The sequence below is a fragment of the Phoxinus phoxinus genome (genome assembly GCF_949152265.1).
Source record: "Phoxinus phoxinus genome assembly, chromosome: 14".
NCBI lineage: Eukaryota > Metazoa > Chordata > Actinopteri > Cypriniformes > Leuciscidae > Phoxinus > Phoxinus phoxinus.
This window is the reverse complement of record NC_136889.1, coordinates 7,856,962-7,881,825: the sequence shown is the minus strand read 5'-3', so window position 1 is coordinate 7,881,825 and position 24,864 is coordinate 7,856,962. Positions and strand designations below refer to the sequence as shown.

Sequence of the window (24,864 nt, the reverse complement as noted above, 5' to 3'; positions counted from 1 at the left end):
ATGTTTTGTTTTGTTTGTGTCTTTACCTCCATAGACACTCAAGATTTGCCTTAAGCTGTTTTACTGATCATGACATCAAATCTCCATGTATACCTGCAAAATTGACACAATGGACCAGGATATTGTAGATCCATCAGCATGTCACACGTCTCATGTGCTTGGCAGTAAACCATATCCTGCTGCCTTTGTTTTAGAGAGCTGAAAATGATTCCCGCTCGGCCTATTGATCCGACGGCACATGAGTGATTGCAGTCACATGCCCTCTGCTTTAATGCGGTGTGATTAGCACAGGCTGTTGATCAGTCATGTGGAGCAGTTTCTGCTCAGATAACTGTCCTGCTGTGAGCCCTAGATCCATATGAACTGACCAGCTGTTCTGTGAGCAGCTTATGAATTAATGGCACTTTTGATGCCAAATAGGGAGGATTTCATTCGCTCCTCCCCCATGTGTTGACCATTATAACAATATCATAATATTAGATCATGATTTGAATGCACTGATAATCACACAACCAAATGTGAAAACGACTTCAATCTGTTGTGCATAGGATCCTAAAAACTGAGACTAGTTTCCACTTGTTAAACTTCTCCTTTAGGGGGGTGTTCTTATTTAATGCAATATTTGTCATTACTTATTATAAAGTTTCAGCATCACAATTTCAGTGATTGGTCAAATTAGATTCTAAAGAGTGTCTTGTACTTCAGTGGAGGCAAGAACATCATCGTGTGCTGATCCTCCAAGGCTGCATTTTTTTCGATGAATGATTTTGATGAAAAATACGATTAAATGACAGTAATATTGTGAAGTATTGAAACATATTTAAAATAATTTTTTTTTTTTTTTTTTTTTTTTAAATGCAATACATTATTGTGATGGCAAAGCAGTTTTGATCCCCCGGAATCCTTCAGAAATAATTGAATATGCTGATTTAGTGCTTAAGAAACATTTCTTCTTGTCACTGTTGGAAACGGTTGTGCTTCTTAATATTTTTGTGGAAAGCATGATTACATTTTTTTTTTTGCAGGATGCTTTGATGAATAGAATGTTTAAAAGAACAGAATTGATTTGAAATATAAATCTTTTGTAACATTGCAATGGTAGTGTATATTTCATTTGAATAATTTTAATTAGTTAATTATTTCATTTAATAGTTTACCAAAAAACTTAAAATCAACAACAACAAGATTTTCAGTTTCAGTTTGAGATTCTCTGAAACAAGAGATATTCAGTAGTACCATCATGTACTATTTGTCAAGCTGCTTGCATTTGTCTTTTAAGCAAACCATTTGCACCAGCAGACAGGGCAGATACGTCTTCATTGTTCAGTGCCAAACTGGTGGATTTGGTCTGATGCCAGTGGTCACTGTGGAAATATAGATGCAAAGTCTTAGCCACACATCACAACCGTTGACATGGTCACAAAATAGGGAGACACTGAATTGCTGTCATGGTTGCAGCAGAGCAGATGGTGGTAGAAGTTGAACTGCCTTTAGAAGCAGATTTTGCATTGTCTCAGCATGGCATGAGCTCTTTGTTCTCCTTCAAGGAAAGCGTTTTATTATGGAGAATATTGGAGCTGATTTGTAATTGGTGATTCAACTTTTAACTGCTGCTTTTCATTTCCTTGCTTCGCTGCATGAGACTTGATGTTTTTGTAGTTCAATTAATATGCAGCAGTGTTTCTGACTGCTTAACGTGATTTCACCAAGTGGGAAGTTTTCCTGATCAACATCCTTGTTGGTCTTAGATAGAAATTCCTATTAACCAATCACATTTCAGTGTTTGGATTAGACTCCAACAACATTTTTTTATCAACCCATTATTTCATTCCATTTGTCATCTGATGATTATTGCACACATAAAATGGATAGCAGTTTCTTGATCTGGCAAGCTCATAGGATTTGACAACATCCAGGAGTTAAAGGCTTCATTTATTTGTTTGTTTGTTTATACAGTCCACCGTAGTATGTCATTAACGTTTTGTTTACAACATACATAGTTAATACAGTGAACACTTCTGATGATAATTTTTGGATTTGCCAAAGTAGGTGACATCAAAGGCGGCAAATTTATGAGATAAGATATTCATAAAAAAAATTGAAATAGTGTATTTTAATTAGGCCATGGTAATTTTCACACCTTTAGATTATGCTTCACATAACATTGCACTATTACTGTCTGCAGAAAATGGTTAAAAGTGTAAGTTCACAGATTTTCAACCCGCTTTCCACTCAGCGAATGTTACAATTTCGCTAGTATATGTAAATAAACAATGTTTACGCTTTCTCTGTGTTACCTGGGGCGAGAAATTCCTGTTTATTTGTCAGCAACAACTTTTGACAGCTCCAGGGCTTTCGTGAAAACTACAGATCGTACTTTTTTTGCAATTGTGTATCCCCCGCCCACGGACAGACGGATAAACAGAGGGTTATAAACAGAACAGTTCATCAATGAAAATTGCGTCAAACTTTGTCTGCTCTATAAACAGCATTATGGTAAAAATACTATGGCAGCCTTCTTAAGTGTATGCGACGACAGCATTTTTCTTCAGGGGATTGAGCAGAAGGTGCTCCACGTTCCTTTTCTTCCTAACTAACTGACGGAATTAACTGTTTCATCAGAAGTACTACTTCATTTTCTATTGTAAAGCAGCTCTCCAGTGTGTTCATGTTTTAACTCACGGACGTCTGACCGCGGCCGACTGAACAGGCTTAATGAACCGGAAAAGATTTCAGCGTGAAAGAAGGCGGAGCCTCCGCGCAAACCTACCTATGTAATCGCAATAAACCAATGGTAGTTCTAACGTGTTTAGCAGCCGGAGAAAACTTTTCCGGGAAGTTCTCTTTGGCAAGCTGTTTCGAACTCCCAAAACGAACTTCGTTTTGGCCTGATTTTGTTCAAAATGACATCACGTCAGTTCGTTCTTCGATTTCGCTTGAAGTATATCGGGGCCTTTATCCCTTTAATGACAATTAATTTACAAGAGATATTTGTGTGCATTTTCTGTTTATCATCACAACTGTAGGAATTCACAAAATGATTAAATGTTTGGAGTATTTACTTCTTATTTCTTTTTTTCCTCTGTGTCAGATTTGGATTAGTGGTTCTTTCCATCATGCCGGTGCTGGTGGACAGACTTCAGCTTCAGAGAGTGTGAGCTCCACTGAACTGCGGGGATGAACATGCCATTGCACCAAATCTCTGTCATCCCTCGTGATGTCACTTCCTCCCGGGTGTCCAGCAGCGGGAAGGGAAAGGAAAAGGACAAACAGGTTTGTCTTCCACCTGATAGACATTAGAAAAACAGGCGGCACTATAATAAGTGACCCTTAAACCTCCATCCTCATTGCGGCTGAAAGACAGTATCCTGTTTTCACAGTTCTGAACATTTAGTTTGCTCTCTCAGAACTCGACATGGAAAAGTATGAGACAAACCTTGTACGCACACATATTCCTCTGTCTGGGCTTTAAAAGCTTGTTTGTTCTCCAGTCGTTCTGTGAACTCAACCTCAAGTACTGTTTATATTGTGCTTTCGTGGAACACCCCAAATTTCGCAAACTACTGACACAGATGGTAATAAGGGAAGTAGAGGAAGTCGCACATACACAAGAGTGGGTGCTTGTGTGTGTGTGGAGGGGGGGCTTGTTTCCAGTAAGTGATGCAGATAGGAATTTTATGTGAATGTGTGAAATGTTATTAGTGAGGAGCTTTGTGTTGACTGGTAAAATGGTCATTTTTTAATTTTTTAGGATTTGTTTCATGTATGTTAGTCAAAGGTTTATGCACCAAAACAAGTCATAATTTAGTTAAAATGAACATTTTATGCTTCTCTTAAACCTAGGCAAGAGGTTTATTTTATTATTTGGGATGAAATGCCTTTTGACTTTTTTTTGCGTTTATTTAACATGAGCTCCCAAGTGACTCAAGTGAATGAATCATCAGTGTGCATTATCTTATTACTATTCTTTGTTATCTTTCATTTCGGGATGCAGTTATTAGTTATTCTAGTGTTCAGAACGTGATGTTTTTTAACTTAGTTTCAATAAAAGCTATTGAACTAGGACGCTTTTTTATACATACACTGCCTTTCAAAAATTAGCGGTCGGTACGATTTTTTTAATGTTTCTCGAAGTCTCTTATTATCATTTAGGCAGTATTTATTTGACATTCTTGCAGTATAAACAGTAATATTGTGAAATAACAATTTTATCCCTGTTTTAGTCAATAACTAGCTTTATTCCTGTGACGGCACAGCATCATTACTCTTGTTACATTACTATTGTAACATTATAAATGCATTTGCCTTCTTTACTGTTTTTAAACATTTTAATGCATCATTGCTGCATAAAAGTATTAATAAAAAATAAAAAAATCTTACTGAACACAAACTTTTAAATGATAGTGAAGTATATGGAACTCATATATCTCCATTAACGAGATACATTTTTTTTTATAAAATGAATTTTATTTTCATAAAATGAGAAACATTTGGAATAATTGGACAATTCTATGTTTCTTTTTATGTTTGTTTTGATCATTCATTTGAGTACAATCATACAGTATATTTCAGTTTACATATATTGCTCAATCAATGCAATCACAAAGTGTCTTTACAAATACAGATATGTACAATTACCTAATGTGTTTTAAATATAAATTGTACTCTAGATAACGATTCTATGTTTCAAATGTGGGGAAGCTCATCTCAGCCGTGTAATATAATGAGAGATAAACTGCTCGATAAACTGAAGCCTGGACTGGTGTGATGTTGTCCAACCTTGTGGCTCATGACATTTACGTATCTGAAAGATATTTGGCACTAAGATTTCATCTGAAAACTGAAGACTCATCTTACTGAGAAGTCTGAGTCATAAACACTTGGACCCAAAGAAATCCTAATATTTAGCCTCAGCATTTTTCAGCTTGTGTGCAACTGTGCCAGCTGCAGCTCTTTAGCAGTGCTCGTTCGCCCTCTTCTAGCGCAGCGTTCTGTTTGAGCAAGGCTGGACGGTGACACTAATGAGTGTTGTTTCATTGGTGGGCCTGAGGCCGGTGGCCCATCAGCTGTTTGTTTGTCAGAGCCAGGCAGGAAACAGGAGACAGGCTGTTTTTATTCTCCTTTTTCTTTCTTTGGCTAAATGGCCTCAAGTGACTTAGGAAGCAGGAAGTCTGTTCAATTTGAAATGCCATCGTGTCAATCATCATCATTCCCAGACTACTTTTTAAGAATAACTTCAGCAAAGGCTCTGTATGTGTAAATTTATAGCGTTTGGCAGTTGAGTCTGACCTAGAGGCATTTTGATTGTTTTTGTAATAGTTGCAGTCCTGCGTACTCTTTGTCTGTCCGTCTATATCTCAGTTTGGTTTGTTGCAGTTTCATTTGCCTCACTTTTTTTGTGAGAGGACCCTCACAAGTTTCTGCCTGACTGGCAGTGGCAAAGTACCACAGATTATGGATCTGTAGTCTAAATTATGGCATTATGGATGACTACTTTAAATACTTAATTACTTACAATTTACACATTTCTCCACCAATTCTTATCACCAATATACAGTATAGGTCATAAGAATTGGTGGAGAAATGTTTTTAATTGTCATGAATATAATGTCACCATGCAAAATGTACTTTCCTATCTATTTCTTTTGATTTTGGGCTGAAATATGATGTTCATGTTCCTGACAGGCTTCGTGAGACTCGCCCTATATCAGTCCTGACACTCAGTGTAGTTTATGAGGCTCTTATGATTGATGTTGATTGGTCAGATGCATAGAGACGGGTGATAAGCCATTAAAATTATTCACCAAGACACGATAATCAAACCCCACATGAATTTAATGACCATAATCTTTCAAAGCTCCATCAGTGGATCATGCTGCGTTTATTAGTATGACCCTTTTATGCATAAACACAAAATGTTTTTCACCTGGTTTGAGATTTTTCGTAAAATTTGGTTGCCTAATATAAATGATTATGTTTCCCTTCTTTCATTAATAATTTCCTAGAATTGAGCTTCACACGAAATCTCTTGGAGTCTGGACAATTCTTTGCTCTTAACACCTAGAGTTTGTCTTTCATACCGACTGAAGAGTTGGCACCAGACACAGTATGGTTTACCTCTCGCTCAGCATACAGATCAGCTGAGAGGCGTATCGCCATTAGGCAAAGAAAGCACAGCCCATCTGCCTGTTGCAGACAACTCCTGCTCTGTGTCTCAGTGGAAAGAAACCCTCATTCCCACTGCTTTAGATTCAGCGCCAGCTGCCATTGCGGATGCAGTGCTGTTGAATGATCCGAAATGAACAAATGTCAGAAATATCAGGTACATAAAGCACGCTGTTATTTCTTTGTTTTTGTTTTGCTGGTACAATCTGTTCAACCTCACATCGATGGCATGTTGGTCCTTTGAATAAAACCGTGTCTAAGGCAGTCAGTGACTGGTAAAATCTACCACCATCTTTCTTAAATGGATGTCAGGAGGCATCAGTATATCTCAATGCCTTAAATACACCATTAACAGGCACAGATTTTCCCTTCATTTACTCACCCTCATAGTCATAGCATTCCAAACCTGTATGACTTTCTTTCTTCTACAGAAGACAAAAAAATATATTTTGAAGAATGTTTAAACTGTTTTTGGAGTTAATGGAGGCCCGATTGATTTATATTGTATTGTATCTTAGTATCTCTATTTGTATTCAACAGAAGAAAGAAAGTCATACAGATTTGGAATGATATGAGGGTTAATAATGACTAAAAAAATCTTTGGACTAGATATTTGTTTACCGCCACAACATGTCAAAGCATGTTAGGCCATGTCGCAGAATATAATTTTTTATTTATTTGATGAAGGTACACTACTAGGCAAGGCAAGGCAAGTTTATTTATATAGCACATTTCATACACAATGGTAATTCAAAGTGCTTTACATAGAAGAAATTAAAATAATCAAAAGAAATAAGAATAATTAAAACAGTTTAGAGTAAAAAATAAAATAAAATACAGTGCAAACAGTCGGACGAACAGTGGCACAGTGCTCATTCATTAAATGCAAAGCTAAACAAAAGTTTTGAGTCTGGATTTGAATGTGGCTACTGTAGGAGCACACCTGATCTCTTCTGGAAGCTGGTTCCAGCTGCGGCTGGCATAATAGCTAAAAGCCGACTCTCCTTGCTCTGAGTGAACCCTTGGTATTTCTAGTTGATGTGATCCTAATGATCTGAGTGATCTGTTGGGTTTATATTCAGTGAGCATATCTGCAATGTATTGAGGTTTTAGGCCATTAAATGATTTATATACCAGTAATAATACTTTAAAATCAATCCTAAATGTGACTGGGAGCCAGTGTAAAGACCTGAGGACTGGTGTGATATGTTCATATTTTCTGGTTCTGCTTTCTGATTTTTAGTTGTTTGACCTCTAGAGTGAAGGTATGCATTCACCTTGAGAACTTCATCTTTGTTTCCAAATGCAAAAACTTCAGTTTTGTCTTTGTTTAACTGAAGAAAGTTTTGGCACATCCAACTGTTTACTTCATCAATGCATTGGAACAGGGAGTCAATGGGGCTGTAATCGTTAGGCGATAGGGCTAAGTAGATCTGTGTGTCGTCTGCATAGCTGTGGTAAGAGATTTGGTTCTTTCTCATTATTTGGCTCATTGGGAGCATGTACAGGTTGAATAGGAGTGGCGCAAGAATTGAGCCTTGAGGGACTCCGCATGTCATGGATGTCCACTCAGACTTATGGTCTCCTATACTCGCATAATAACCTCTCGCTTCTAAGTATGACCTGAACCATTTTAGGACTATCCCAGAAAGTCCCACTCAGTTTTTCAGCCTGTCAAGAAGTATGATGTGATCGACAGTGTCAAAAGCAGCACTGAGGTCCAGTAGTACCAGTACTGATGATTTGTCTGTATCAGTATTTAAGCGAATATCGTTTATTATCTTTATGAGCGCTGTCTCTGTGATGCGATCGGAAACCAGATTGAAAATTGTCAAAGTATCCATTCGAGCTTAAGAATTTGTTCAGCTGATTGAAAACAACTTTTTGCCTATGAAAGGAAGATTTGAGATCGGTCTATAGTTGCTTAATATAGTCTTATCCAGATTGCTTTTTTTCAGGAGGGGTTTGACAACTGAAGTTTTCAGGGAGTTTGGAAAACTCCCAGAGAGAAGTGAGGCATTTACCACTTCTAGGAGATCTGCTTCTAAGCTGTTTAACACTATTACTAACACAAACTTATTATTCAAAAGTTTGGTCGGTTTAATGTTTTTGAAGTCTCTAATACTCACCAAGGCTGCATTTATTTGATTAAAAATACAGTAAAAACAGTAATATTGTGAAATACTATCAACATTTTCAATATGATTTCTATAATTCAATGTAATTTTCAAATTAGTAATCTGTCAGAAATCATCCTAATATGCTAATTTGCTGCTCAATAAACATTTTTTATTATCGCAGTTTAAAACCGGTGTGCTGCTTAATATGTAAGGGACAAAATATTGATTTAAAAAGGAATTTATTGATTTAAAAACTATTTATATGGCTTCCGTTAAAGAAAATAGTCTGTTCCGTCTCTACGGTTAGAATCCTGCGTCCATGGCAACACTCTGTTTTTCATGGCAACGGTCTGTTATACTAAGCAGTGGTCTGTTATCAAGAAATAAAACAGACCACATTCTACATTAGAATTCAACCAAGCCATGTAATAGACCAACACTACTTTTGCGTCATCGAAGGGTAACGCCCCTTTTTCGGGGAAGACAAACGGATTCGCCTGAGAACAGAACTCGGTCTAGATCTGCAAAGTTTCTTGATAGCAAAAATGGCACAAAAATTGCTTTTTTTCATGATTTTTTAACAAATAGAAAGTTCAAAAGAACAGTTTTTATTTGAAAGAGAAATCTTGTGTGACATTATAAATGTCTTTACTGTCACTTTTCATCATTTAAAAGCATCCTTGCGAAAAATAAAAGTATAATTTTTTTTAAAAAGTAATTACCCCAAAATTATAAAAATGTTTTTATGAACGTGTTCCATGGTAATACCAGAATATTGTTTGAATCACCTCAGAGTCCAATGTAAATACCATCATATGTGAAAATTATTCAGTTGTATAGTTTATATCAAAGTACCATGATTTTACCATCATACACGGAATGGAACTGTTCTGAGGTTTGTGATCAAACACTTTCCTCTGGACACAACAACTTTTTGGAAGCTGTGTGCTGTACAGCATGACACTTTCATGAGCAGCTGCTGTGCACAGTAATCTCTCATATAATGCTGGGAGAATGAGCCTTGTGCGAACTGACAGACATGAACAGAAGGAGACAGAAATTCAACTGCCAATTTGGCATTAATGCAAACAACTGTATTTATCTGTGAAAAAATGCAAATTTGCCTGTTTTGTAAGTCTCAGTATTTTGAAAAAGCGTTTTGTTACCCGGAGGGCAGGGAAACTGGCCAAACATTAACATGGCCATATTGTCCAAATCTGTCTTCACTAGAATGCTGTGGTTTGGAGGGGTTTTGGATGTTAATAATATGCTAATAAAGATAAGAGCCTCACAGCTCTGTAAAATAACATGAAGCCACCAGGATGCTTCGAGGGAAACGACAGGATTCTGAGGGAGCGACAGGATTTTAATGCCAGCGCTATCTTTGTAGGACGCTTTTAAGCTTCGTCAACACTCTAATCTCCTCGAGAGAGAGACCAAGGTGCCATGTGATTGCTAGAGCAACTTGTTTGTGTCAGTGTTTGACATTTGCTGTGAAATCAGCATAACTCAGAATGTGGTGTTTAGTGCTGCTTCAGAGTAAACTGTCAAATCTGGAATTTCTTTTGAATCAAGCGCACTGCACGCTTGACTGGAATGCGTATTTTCCAACATCCAAAGTCTAAAAAAAGCAGACTTAATGAGATAACTTTAAGACGTACACTGTAAAAAATATATTTTTCGAAGTTGTAAATAAAGATTATTGGTTTAAAGATTATTTCTACTTCAAAAATGTAGTTTAATTCAATGTTACTTGCCATTTATTTGTAATTTAAATAAATTTACTAGCTATTTCCGAATGAAATTAGTTTCTACCTATTTGTTTTGTATGCAGGCTTCCTAACCTCCTGTGCAGGATCCTCTTGGGAATGAGGATCACGTTCTCATTTGAAGGACTGTCAAAGCAAAACTTAACCCAAAAAGTGAAAATCGTTGTCAATTTGTTGTTCCAAACCCATAAGACTTTTACAAAAGAAGACATTTTTAATGAAACCTGAGAGATTTGCAAATGCAAAAAAAACACATTCTTACTGCCTTTACAGACAGGATAAGTTGAGATAGACAGGAAACTATTGGAAAGAGAGACAGGGATTGAATTTGCATTCTGTAAAACGAAGACTCTTTCACACATCATTAATGAGCACAATGCTATGGCTGTGATTAAAAAAAGCTTTTATTTTTGACCGTTTACATTTACTTAGGATGAAACCGAAACATCCATTGATTTTACCACACTTCCCACACTGTACCATTCCAGCCTCCACTTGATTCGACTTGAGAGATTAAGATTATTGTAATCTAAGATGACCCACTTCTCATTTGGCAGCAACAGATTGCGAGCTCCTTCTCGTCATATTGATAAAGCTCTCGTGATCGTGTCTGCGAGCAGAGAAACTGACATCTGAACGCACACTGCTGGAGGGCTCGGTCTTGGCTTAGGGGAAGCCTCTGGCCCTCATAGTTCACATCGTTCAGAAAATTCCCCCACTTTCAGCACAGCCTACGGGGGAAATCTTCAGATGCTACACACATGTTGCCTTAGATAAAACAGGTGGAGGTTGTGCTTTCAGAATTTTTTTTTTAACCTAGGGAGCATTCAAACTGTGTAAACTACCGTGGGAGGATGAAAGCACATTTGGTGTGCTAATTATATTCAGTGATTTAGATGATGGCATGTTTGTTGATTAGAAAATTAAACTAGGCTTCATGGAACTAAATGTGTGCTAAGTGCACAATTAGGCTCTGTTCCAAACCTAGTGAGCTAGCATGAAATAGCATGAAGAAATATTGGGTAAATTGTCCATTTTTCATTAGATTAAACCATGGGGTGCCCAATCCTGTTCCTGGAGATCTACCTTTGCACCCCTGGATTAAACTATTTTAATTTATAAAAAGTGACTGTAATGTTCAAATTTTGGGGTCGGAACAATTTTTCAAATGTTTTTGCTTTTATGCTCACCCAGGCTGCAGTTATTTGATCAAAAACACAGTTAAACAGTAATATTGTGAAATATAATAAAAAATAACGACCATAATGACCATATTTAATTTATTCCTGTTATGGCAAGGCTGAATTTTCAGCATCATTACTCCAGTCTTCAGTGTCACATGATCCTTCAGAAATCATTCTGATATGCTGATTAGAAGCTCAAGAAATCTCAGTTCAATTCACATTTATTTGTATAGCGCTTTTTACAATACACATTGTTTCAAAGCAGCTTTACAGAAAATGCACGTTTTTACATTACAATTAAGGGTAAGTTGTTATCAGATGTGACTGTGTCAAAGTAATGCCCATGATTGCAGAAATATATAGTTCTAAGATTATACAAATGATTTAGTTAACATGTAGTCATTTAGGCAGAAACAATGAGCTCATTCAAGCTATTATTACAAGTGATCTTAATGATTACAGTATATGGGAAATTTGGCGGTTTTGTGAGTTGGGAGTTGGCATCATCTGAAGTCCTCAAGAAACATTTTGTGATGCTTAATATTTTTGTGGAAACTTATACACTTTTTTTTCAGGATTCAATGAATAGAAAGTTGAACAAAAACAGCATTTATTTGAAATAGAAATCTCGTTTGACATAATAATTGTCTGCACTGTCACTTTTGATCAATTTATTTATGCATCCTTGCTGATGATTTTTCTTTAAAAAGACAGAGCACAAACTTTTGAATGGTGGTGTGAATTCAACATTTCTCTTGCTTCATCTGCCATCTTGAATTTTTACTTTGTACTTGTTTTTTCACTGTTTTGGAAAAGAAAATTCCTCACTGATATGTTTGTGCTCTGAATATTGTCATACTCTTTTTGGTAGGTGATTTGTCTCATCCTTGGGGACAATTGGGACAACAACAACAAAAAAAACTAATTATTTTACAGTATAAGTACATAACATTCCCTCATGTTCCCAATATAATCACTTGAGATTTCTGATGTTGAAAAACATAATTAACTTGTAGCGAAGTAAACGCTCTTGGCTCCAAGCCAAAAAACTAAATATTTTTCATCATGTTTGAGAGGCTGAAGAAGGACTGCCAGTCATGCTAAATCAAACTATTCATTTGTTCTGTGTTGTCAGGCCCGATTGAGCTTGATGACATCACTGAGGCAGTCCGACAGCAGGGGTTTCTGAAATAAACCACATGTGCATTGTACCCTGTATTTTGCCCAGGCATCCTAAAGAAAGGAAGTGTGAAAATACCAATGTCGTTGTCAGCATGACTTGTCTGTGTTGTCCATCATTCTGTTGGTGAGTTGCTGCATTGCTGGTGTTTCTTTCTTTCTCACACTCCCTCACTTTTACTCTCTTCCCTCCCTTATTTTCGTGGTGATGTGGCGGTTAAAGATGTGGGCTGAGATGCTAATACCCCCTGATTAACCCCAAAGCATCATTTCCTCTGTCTCCGGCTTTTAACTCGTGTCCAGTGAGATGTGGTGTTGGCTCCTGCAGCACTGCCTCAGTCCTAGTGTCATATACAGGTATTTGGCAAAAAGTAATCGTAGCGGGTTAGGGTTAGGGTTAGGGTTAGGGGGTAGAAAGAAGATATTTTCTGACCAAAAACCAACCACTTAGACAGGAAGAGGCCACTTGACCATCATGTTATGCAGCCAACAATAGTTTGTTTTGTTGTGCCAGAGTTATCTGAAATAGACTATTCAAATTCATTGTACTTACATTAGGAATGCACTAATTATACAAATTCTACTACTAGTCTACATTTAAAATAAATTGCTATCATATGAATGTCTTTGCTTTCAGATTTTTATGTAGTCTTAAATCTTTAGTTATATTGAAATATTTCATTAAAAATTATTAATAATGTTATTTAAATGATACAAGTGAATTTAAGCATCTTAACAATTTTATGCCCAGTATGAAAATGTATGTAAATTTTTAGATTTTCTAAAGAGTATTAACAGTGTTAGTGATTTTAAGGATTAACTTTTACGTGAGGCAATTATATATTAGTATTAATCAGTAATAATTATATAATTATACTATCAAATTAATAAAATATTAATTATAAAATAGAAATGGAAACAAACTACATATAAAAATGATATATGTGTGTGTGCGTGTTTAAATTATATAATTATTATTTTAATTTTATTATCATTACAATACGTTATTATATAATAATTAATTAATATTTATTTATTTTATTTCAATATTGAATTATTTAATCAGTAAAACATATATGTGACCCTGGACCACAAAACCAGTCACAAGGGTCAATTTTCTGAAATTGGGATGTATATATCATCTGAATAAATAAGCTTTCCATTGATGTATGGTTTGTTAGGATAGGACAATATTCGGCCAAGATAAAACTATTTGAAAATCTGGAATCTGAGGGTGCAAAAAAATCGAAACATTTAGAAAATAGCCTTTAAAGTTGTCCATTTATGTTTGCGATTGTACTGCATCCACTCACAAAAATATTGTTTTTATATATTTATGGTAGGAAATTTACAAAATATCTTTACTGAACATGATCTTTACTTAAAATCTGAATGATTTTTGGCATAAAAGAAAAATCTATTATTTTGACCTATACAATGTATTGTTGGCTATTGCCACAAATATACCCGTGCGACTTGTGACTTGTGTTTTGACTTGTGACTTGTGTTTTGACTTGTGACTTATGTTTTGACTTGTGACTTGTGTTTTGTGGTCCAGGGTCACATATCAGTATCGGACGACAACTGATATGAAACCATGCATCCCTAACTTCATTGCCAAGTGAACTGATGAAAAATCCTGTGTCTTTACTCCTGAAAGTTGCATAAAGTCTGTCAATCAGATTTCAATGAACTTTTTGCAGACCTTGTGCTTGCTTTCTCAGGCTGAGGGTAATTCAGTCCTGGCCTAGCTGATGTCAGGATTCTGAGATAAGACAGTCAGTCCTGTCCAATCTCTCGTGAGGAAACACATGCAGCTCAGGCAACCCTCCAGCTCTGGCTCTAAAAAAAAAGTGCATTTTGCGCTTTCTTTTCCACCCTGGCTAAGCAAGCACAGTTTCACGGGCATCTCCGAGTGGCGCCTAATTAACGGTGACACGTTGATTGCCGTTTTTTTAGACTCCCACGACCCAGCTGATTTGCTCACTCGGAACTCAATTGCTGTGTTTCTGAATGCTGTTCAAGAGGGACTCTGCCAAGACAGGGGAAGAAGGAGACGCTTTTAGACGCCCCCTGCCTCTCTGCCATCTTCAAACACTTGCCTCTGAGAGAGTGTGCCTCCGAGGTCCATCATTTTCCCAGCGTATAACTATGATTATTCGATCTAATTGAGAAGATTAGGGTCATTTTAAGAGCCTCGCATACGTAAATGTTGCAGTGTCAAATGTTCACAGATACAGATAGCCCTCCTACTGAACAGTTATATAACTTCACGGCAGAACATACCTATTTTATTCTTCAACTTTTAATCCGACTTCCATAAAAATGAACCTTCGATAATGATTTAATGCCCTTTCTCTCCATTAAGCTTGATCTTACGCCCTGAAGAATGGTTATTTGTCCTTAGCTGCCTATTTATCAGCGTCTCAACATATTAGACATGACTGAACTGAACATAGTTTCTCTGCACTGCCTGTTTTATCAAGAAACAGTTTATTATGTAATTGAATTGAATTTGTTACTTTGAAACTCTTGTGAAATCAGGCTTCCATTGTTTCATCAAGTCTCTGATGGTGAAAGGCTCCACAATGGTTGCTCTTTATATCCTCCGGATGGGATGCTGGGTTAGAAAATTTGTCAAAATTTGATCTGTGCTCAGTTTGTGCCTCAGGAAGAATACTTTTCAGTCTGATTGTAGGTTTGCTGCAGGTCCAGGACTTTTAAGCAAAATAAAATGTCAGCAGGGATGACTATACCAATCTCAATTTAATATGCAAATAAAAGTAGAAAAAAGGAGACTTAAAGGAGAACTCCGGGCAATTTTTAAGTTAATCTTGATCGTTATACCTTTGTGAGTACTGTCTATAGAAAAAAACCCGAACCGGATTGGTGCTTGCAACACGGAGCTGCTACCGCTAATGCCCAGAGCTCCCACTCAGCTAAAACAGCAGTTATGGGGGCATAGTCATAAAGAGTGTTTTTGTGCCACTTAACAGACACAAAATGCAATTAAAATGTCTGTCCAACATGAACAGGGTCCTTACATGACAACAAGATGCGTTTAAATTCACCTAAATAGTGTTATAGACGGCTAGCTGTAGTTCGCGCTGAAGTCCCGTGGGAACTCCCGTTGTAGCCGGAAAAAGGTAAATAGAAGCGTGCAGGTGGAGGAGTGTCGTGTGTGTGTGAAGAGTGTGAGGCTAGTTCTTCGTCTGTATACTCGGGTTCGAATAAATAAGGACGACCATCAAACTCAAAAGCCACTTCCATGTGTTCAAAATCTTCTATATCCTCCATAGTTACGTTACGAACCATTTCTTTCTTCATTTGTGAGCAACTGAAGCAACTGGAGCAACTTGCGTCCACCTGTACGCTTCTATTTACCTTTTTCCGGCCACAACGGGAGTTCCCATGGGACTTCAGCGCGTTTATTTTTTTAAAGAAATGAATACTTTAAATCAGCAAGGACACATCAAATGAATCCAAAGTGAAAGTAAAGACATTTATAATGTATTAAAAGATTTCTATTTCAAATAAATTATGTTCTTTTGAATGTTCTATTCATCAAAGAATACTGGAAAAAGTATTTTCATCATTAATAATAGTAAGAAATGTTCCTTGAGTACCAAATCAGCATATTTAAAGGATTTCTGAAGGATCATATGACACTGAAGACTAAACATTTAGATTTGCCATCACAGGAATAAATTACATTTTCAAATGAAAAACAGTTATTTTAAATTGTAATAACATTTCACAATATTACTGTAAATATTTACTGTGTAAATATGTCGATGAGGGAGTTTTGAATTTGTTTATATTTTGCCATGTCTCCCTCATGCTATATATTCTCATCTGTTATTCAATGATATTGTAGTATCCGCTCTTCAAATCCACATAATCCTGAGTGTGTCTCTTGCTGGATCAGGACAGTTGATTAAAAACTTCTGGGAGGCTGGCGTGTTGTCATGAAGAAAGAGGGAATGGGAAGGTGCGGGAGAGAGATAAAGACAGAAATGAGAAGAAGGCAGAAGGCAGACAGACATTAACAGCTTCAGACACATGGGCTACACTGACTTTGGTGGTTTCCGGAGTAAAAAATGGTGTGAATTTTTACCCCCTTGAAGTCAGCATGAAACGGCACCTTTTTTTTATTAGGATCAAAAGTTTGAATACTAATTTAAAAGTACCCTTTGTGTACCTTTTAAAGTTTTTTTTGTTAAAAATTAACAACATTGATATAGTGAGTCAATACATCATCGATCTTTCTTCTAAAACGTGTTTCCAAAACGTTGGTGGTAAGCCTATATTATAAGTTTATATTTTAGACCGTGTGGAATGGTTTTCACGGGAAATTGCATCACTCTAAAAAATGCTGGGTTGTTTAAACCCAATTTTGGGTAAAATATGGACAAACCCAAATGTTGGGTTAAAAATGTAATGTAAAAATTTAACCCAACGGCTGGGTTTGTCCATATTTTACCCAAATTTGGGTTGAAACAACCCAGCATTTTTTAGAGTGTAGATACGTCAGTCACCCATGCGTGTGTCGTCATATGCGTCAGATACTTGACGTGTGTATTATGTGGGAGTGGCATTGGTTGTCACAACAAACCGTGAAAGGTTGATATGGAGCAGCTAAATCTCGAACCTCCAGACAATCACCCGTTTAAAAAAAGCCAAACAGAGGAGAGTCTGTTGGAAAAAAGAGAAAGCGACAGAGCTCGTAAGAACACAAGATTCAACATGGAGATAGAGAATTGAGGGATTTGAAAAGCGACACTGAGATGGTGTTTTTCAACTCAGCCGGTTATTTTATTGAACATTATAAGTTGGCATATGTAGCTCTCTAACAGAGTTCATTGTAAAGCATTATCTATGAAGACTCATTTCATTATGGTTGTTGTAGCACTGCGCTGGGATTTATTTTCAAGGAAGTACCGTGTCTATTAATGGCCAAAGTTACAGTAACGTCTTCAAATAGTCAGCTTGAGATCATTTCCATCTAAACTGGTTATATCTCTTAAGCCTAGTATGTTTTATGAGCAGTAGGATAATCTCTTGCTCTTTTTTTTAGTTATGAGAATGAAACATACTCATCCACACAGTCACGCAGAGCCGAAGCACAAACAATGTTCTTCCAGAAAAGATTTTAAATGCTAGAGGGCCAAAAGTTACATAGTGTACCTTTAAACAAGGATTGTTCATGCAAATTATGTCACTAGCATAATAATATGACTGAAAGATGAGTTACAGTTGCTTTAGAGAGAAAAAAAGGACATTCAGTTAACCAAATGTAGATTGGTACTTGATTTTAGTAATTGGGAACTGTTTGAATGGAGAAAAGTGGACGTTACATACTGTAGCATAATGGAGTCGGATGGAAAATAGAGGGGTTGATGGCTTTTTTTTTTACAATGTTTTTATAATGTGCACCAATCACACACAATGCTCTGGACTCAGGTGCATTTAGTGAATTCAGTATTTGTGCAAATTTTATAAGGACATTAATAGATGATACTTTTTTTATAGGGTTTATCATAGTTGTTTTTGTTTCATTTAAAATTGATCCCTCATTTTGCACGCTTTGGGAATTGCACCTTGTGCTCATTACTGCTCCTCTGAACCAGTTTGGATACTCGCTGCTTTTCCCCTTAGAAAGAAACTGCCATAGAAATGAAGGGTTTGTGTGTCTGGTAAATTGGGTGAACCGGGCTGTGATGCACATGCTGCAAGGTCTCCACATGAGAAATGACAGCAATCTGGACGTTACAGTCCACTCTGCTCGTAAATGCAGTAATGGACAAAGCTGCTGCCTGGCCTGAGAAGTATGAATGTTTCAAAATATCATTTTAGAAATGGAAATATATCAATTTAGGAGCAAGAGTTATGCATTGCAGTGGAGGACTGAATTACCATGGCAACCACTTCCATATGGAGATTTATCTGTCAGATAAATTCAGAGATGACCACATAAATTCTTTAGAAAATGGTTCACCAGAATAATAAAACTCTACCGTTATCAAGTGGCCAGAAAAATCTGAAATTTATTGTGAAGAAGGTGTTGTACTTGCAAGCTTACTTAAACATTGCACTGGTGTTTGGGTGGATGCCAACGTGTTGCTGTGTGGTTGCTATGGTGTTCTTTCCGGTCGCTAGGTGGTTGCTTATCAAAAGAGCCTTCTGGTCTCTTAATATGCTCTGGGTCCTCTTCTCCAATGTAAATCTATATGATTTTATGAGCAGTTTAATCGGTTTTGTTTACCAGATGAATTTGAAAAATAATATCACACATAATATCATGGCAGTGTTATTTTCAACGCAGGCTCAAGGGAAAAACATGCCCGTTTTGATATTTCGTTGCTTTATGCATGTTTCACGACACTTTAAGAATGAATTACCTCTAGTCTTTATTTTAGCTGGAAAATGTATTCAGTGTGATATATTATAGAATTTTTTGCAAAAATGTAGGTTGTGGGACGTTTTCCAATATTGGTTATTTTACTATTATTTATACATTATAGTATGTATTAAAGGTTTGAACTAGCTTTTGTTTTTTATATTTTCGGTTTTTAATTTTGTTCTGTTTGTCATTTTTATTAGTTTTTTCATTTCTACTTGGCATTAATTTTTTATTTCAGTTTTAATTTGAGTAATTTTTATATTTAAACTTAAACTTATTTCAGTTAGTTTCAGTAAGTTTTTTTTTATTTTGTTTTTCATCTAATCATTATATTTTATTTCATCTTAAAGCTGCAGTCCGGCACTTTTTTGGGTTTAAAAATATCAAAAAAGACATTTTTGGAAAAAAACGTAACCAGCCAGTGTTCAAAACGATCTGCTTGCCTTACCTCGATTCAAAACGGTAAGCTTGTAATAATGATTTTAATTCCAGTGGTACTGGTGGATTTCCGCGGGAATTTCGAGCATGTCTTTGCGTCTTTACGTCACTTCTGTACACATAGAGAAGGAGTCCCCGGCTAGCGTGTGTGGATGATGGTGGAGATTTAGCTTAGCACTTGGTATGGCGGATCCCGAAAGTTTAAAGCGACAATCACCAGGGACAACTGGAGATTCACCAGTTGTAAAACCCAAAGACTTCGGACTTCAGAGTGGCTACAGAAAAAATATATTTTTCACGTTTTGACGTGATATAAGCGATCGTTAGAATTAATCAGCATGATATAGCTACTGCAATGCTTCCCCTCACCCCCCGAATTTGGTCAGAACAAAAGTGAATGTTACTTACTTGTTCAGATGACATTTTCCGATGAAAATTCTAATGTTGACACTTTCAAAAAGTATACTCTGAGATTGCTGATGACAGTAACGTTACAGTATCCACAGCGACGCGGCAGCCTCAGTACATTGTGTTCATCCGCGCTGTTTCATGCCGATTTACTACCCACGCACAGTTAATAATTCCGCGAATAACTGCAATTGCAGATTTCTAACAGAGATGGCGACAAAGAGGAAAAACGACAGACTGCAGCTTTAATTTCAATTACCTCAAAAAATGTTTTATTCGTTTTTATTAACAACACTGCAAATCTTGATCATCCGCTACCGCTACAGGAAACCCGTAAAGTTGATCAGTTAGAAAGTATATAGAAAATGAACCGACGGAAAGATCTAGCACAAGTTACATTTTAAAATACAGGTCTCGGTGTAGGAATTTTGAAAACGCTTACAATAACAGTATGTTGAGTTTGTCTCGCGAGCACGATTACCTTCAGGTTCTTGTTGGAACTATTAGGCTTGAGACTCTGAGCTCTCTTACTTTCTAATTTCCATTCTGAATATGCAGACATATTCTTCTAAAAGGATTTCTGTTAACGTCATAATGCAAAAGTGCAGCACAGTCTGAAAGCTCCGATAAGCAGTGTGGAACAAATGAAACTGAGGCTGACTAAAGAAGAGCTTTCAGAAAGATTTTAGAGCCAATGCATAAAGTAGAATGTATTAGACCCAAGCACAAACTCAAGCACTCAGAGAATAGTGTCCTGGAAAAACTTGCATGCTTTATTTTTTTTCTCTCCCCTCACAATCTCCAATGCACTTTGAAGTAAAACATGTAACTGGGCAGCATCTATCACAGTGTCCTGGGCATCACTTGGACCCTGTTTAAGGACAGCAGACACATTGTAAGGTTTAGTGCATGATGATGACATGACCAATTATTTCAGTGGAAGGCCCTTGAGAATATGCATGAAAAAGATTTAACTTTGAGACTGTATGAATGATAATGCAAACCCTGCAGTGATTTTAAATATTGATGCATTACGCAAGCAACATCTTTAACATTATTTCTTTCAGATTTCTACTGAATCGGTTATGTGATGATTATCAAAGCTATTGTTGACCTGAGAACTGATATCACTGCCTTTTTATCTTTTTTTTTATACCATTCTAAACAATAAACAAATCACTGCGCACGTGAGTTGTTTGCCAACCCTGACATGTACCAGGAGGAGACGCATTCCTGAATAATGAGTTATGAAAGGAAGACATCTTTATTCTAGTCTGTTGTCTGACTGCCTACAGTTCTGTGTCTGCACCAATCGCTATTCAACCGAGACCAGACAATGGAAGTCCTTCACAGCTTGCTTGAACAAGATTAGCAAAAGGACTAACCACTCAGAGGATGCCAGTGCATGTCATTATGAGAATGTCACAATCTGCTCTGGCTCTAGATCGAGATTGTTTAAAAATCGAATAGGAATGCTGAATTAGAAGCTGTTTGTTCTGTGTAGAGTCAGAGAGGAAAAGAATGGGAAGTATAGGTACAGTTATGGATGGGTTGCAACAAGGTGTAGCACTCCTCTAAGGCAAGGGCATTGGACAGGGGGTAAAAGTAAAACAAAGTTACAGTGGCTCTCATGTAGGGAGGGGCCCTGAATGCGACTTCAACCGAGGAGGACCCCCGAAACCAATTATCTTTACACAGAATCACCCACAATCCCTAGCGACGCCCCTGCTCTCAGGCCTGGTAACCTCTAGACTTCTTGACATAATGCTATGGTCTCGATCCAACTGTCCGTGAGCGGTGATACAAAAATGTGGAAGCACAAAAGTTTAGTTGACAAATAAACGGCGAAATATGGGTGCTGGTAACATGGAGAAAGAGTACATATAGTTAATTTACATTTACAACCGACATAATAAAAAGTAGGGATGGGAATCTCTAGGCACCTCACGATTCAATTTGTTTATTTTGATTGCCATTCAGTGGCCTGCAATGCGATGATAAAACGCTTATCGATGCATCTTGATGTATCTTTTTTTTCCTCAATACATGATTTCTTTGTTTTCTCACTGTGTGACTACTTTGTACTTTCAAAGCAAAGTATTTGTAATGATCTATAATGAATTTACTTCCAAAAACTGGTTGAAAAACAGCAAACTTTCAGAGCAATGTTCAATAAATTGCATAAAAGGCAGTTGCAGTGAAGCGCACAACTAAAGGAGTAGATAACAAAAACTCTTTAATGAAAAGTCTTTGATTAGTCCAAAAAAAGGAACACGCAGGATAATCTAAAAAAAAATATTACTCTCAACCAAACATTGATGATACCGGACAAAGGAAGAGAATAAAACTCAGGGCTGAAATACACAGGGAATTTAATCAAGGTGAACAGAAACAGGTGTGTGGAAACTAAAGCATAAAACACATTATTTTACTGTAAAAAGCTGTACTATGGGCAATGCGACATTTCCATTAATTGGTCCAAAACTCACAGTGGCTCTGAGCCATCAGGTCTTCCTTGTTATTGAGGTGTGCATGGCATCAGTCACGTGTCTCGAGACAACAGCACACACCAGGCAGACCAGGAGAGCTGTTTCGTAATTACTGTGAGGCGTAAACCTGTCATTGAAAGACAGTGTGTGTGTGTGCACGTGTTAGAATGGATTGTCCATGGGGGGCCACGATGAACCTCCTGCTGCGATGGAGAACAATTTGTGTTGTTCCATGAAGTCACACGCAAGAATCTCAGCTCAGCCTTTATGGCTAATCAGGCACGTGCACAGATAGACCTCAAGCACCTGCCCTTCTGTGACTATAAGTGATACTAGATAAGTCTTTTTTATGACTAGTTAAGTGCCCTTTTCTAAGTCAAAAGGGCATTTGTTTTTATACTTTAGTTTTTATTTCAATTTGACCCATGGCATCAATTCTCAATTACTTGTTGTGTGCCAAAAACGGCATGAATATCTAATTGTGCGAGACCGCATTTTTCTTTAATATCATGTGATATAGTTAAGCAATATCACATGAGCATAAGTGCCGTTTTCCCCAATATCAGCACGATTGCAAATGTAATTTTAATATTTAGATTTTATAATTTTACCACATGTTATTTGAATAAAAATAAGTTAAATAAACAACATGTCTATATACACCGTAATGTAAATTTTTACTGGTTTGGTTCTAATTCATGAACAAAAATAGTTCAGAGCAAAACAGAACAGTTGCGTCTCTTTGCAACACAGATGAATCAGCCGGTTTGAACGAATCAGTGAATTAATAGTCTTTGAATAACTTATAATGCCGCCACCTACTACAGTTTCATATAAAAGTAAAAAAATAAATAAAAAATCACATTTATTTTCATCTAAATAATAATAGTAATACAAATAATTATTTTCTGTCAGTAATGCACAACATTGATTTTGCTCAATTACCAATTACTGCATAATGCTAGCAAAAGGCATTTATTTATTTAAATAAATGAATATTAAAGTAATTTAAATGTTTTTTACATTAATTATCAGAGGGTGCACTTGAGCAGCTGCCCCCAAAAATGTATGTGCTTGGCCGTGTGGCTAATGTTAAGTTATTGGCTGTTGATATATTAGAGAAGAGCATCTCTGGAGTTGTGTCGCATTAAAACAAGGAAACCATCTTCCTGGAGGGGATCCTTTCAGTAATCAGACATGAACACCGTAAGTCCCAGAGCTCATATCTGCAGGCTAAGCACGCACACACATATTTCCTCGTGTCTAATTGGTTTCAGTTGGGTTCAATGAGAAAATTCATAACTACACAGGGGGTGGTAGTTTCAGGATCAGGGCCAGCAGGGGGCACTGAATCAGTTGAGTTTTAGTCAATCTCCTATTACCGGTAATTAGTCTCCTAATCGGCATTGCACTTTATATTCCTCTTAAAGACCACAAACAGTTGCCACCATCATGCATTACATGAGGATTAATATTACTATTGCTTATGGTGATTTAGATTTGGAGGTAGTTCATCTGGAACAGTTTGTGCTATATACATGAAGGGTACTTCAACATATGATTTTCACCTGTTAGATGATAAATCAGGTGAAAATATCTCTCAATCTTTCAATACATTGAAGGACTAACCCAAAACATACGTAGAGACTTGGACCGGTAAGTAAGCACCCAGTAACCGTCAAGAACATGACTTAATAATGCTATATTTGGAAATAATGAATCATTCTAGAATGTTTGGGGTGGTTCTAATTTTATTTTATTTAATAATTAAAAAAATCTGAAAAAGGACTTCTTACTCTGAAGACTTTTTTTAGTATGAATAATATAATTTTTGATTGTTAATATTATTAATCATATTAAACAAAATATGAAAATAATATTACAATAATACTACTTGACTTTAAAATAAAAATCATTTAATAAAACTTATAACTGTATAGTACAAATAGCACAACTAATATTACAATACTAATCTTTATGCCTTAATTGTTTTCATTTTCAAACATTAAACTATTGAGCTTTTATTTTGGCGGTTTGTCTGCAAAAAAAATGTATGCACTGCAGGTTTAAAGATAAACCTGCCTACTCTCTAAACCTTCAAACTGTGTTTATTTATCAAGCCGCTCTGAGACTCTGAAACACTGTGAGCTGCACGCGTGTAAATGAACACAGTGCTCCTGCTAATATTTTAGCATGTTTATATTAACATTCTGTTCATTAAAGTCACATCAAAGGCATCAAGTTTTCATCCATATTGCAATAATGATTTTGACAGTATCATGCAGACATATTGGCAAATGCAAAGCAACATTTTCGCTAATTCCTAGAGCATCTGAGCATTGCTGTGGTGATTTTTGCTCAAGAAAACGCCATTGTAAAAATCTAGTTTTGATTTCTGAAACTCTAAACAGAATGGTTTCATAAACACGTTTCATTTACACGACTTATCTTCACAGTTTAAACATCTGGGATGTGTTTAGGTGGGACGGTCCTGCACTGAGGTCAGCCGTTTGCTGCGCTCCAATGGGAGTTGAAGGATGAAGACAGCTGCTTGAGTTATGCAAACTATTACAGCATCACACATTCTGCAGTCATATGTCAGGTGGCTGAAATCAGCGCCAAGATAAGTAGATGAAGCCACGCCAGGGTTTACGCCATAAAGAAAAATGAGTTCCAGAGAGTGTGACGTTCGTTCATATCCTGAGAAGT

At 36.7% G+C, this 24,864-nt stretch overlaps 1 protein-coding gene across 13 annotated transcripts in view; it reads left to right on the top strand.

The window, feature by feature from the left end:
* The window catches only part of marchf8 (membrane-associated ring finger (C3HC4) 8), a 100,262-nt gene that overhangs the window by 20,854 nt on the left and 54,544 nt on the right, over positions 1-24,864 (top strand). For all 13 annotated transcript variants that reach the window (XM_079636339.1, XM_079636333.1, XM_079636348.1 and 10 more), the window contains exon 2: positions 3,092-3,273. In XM_079636339.1, the coding sequence (XP_079492465.1) occupies positions 3,178-3,273 (96 nt within the window). In that variant the 5' untranslated portion in view covers positions 3,092-3,177. The remainder of the gene's footprint in view (positions 1-3,091; positions 3,274-24,864) is intronic.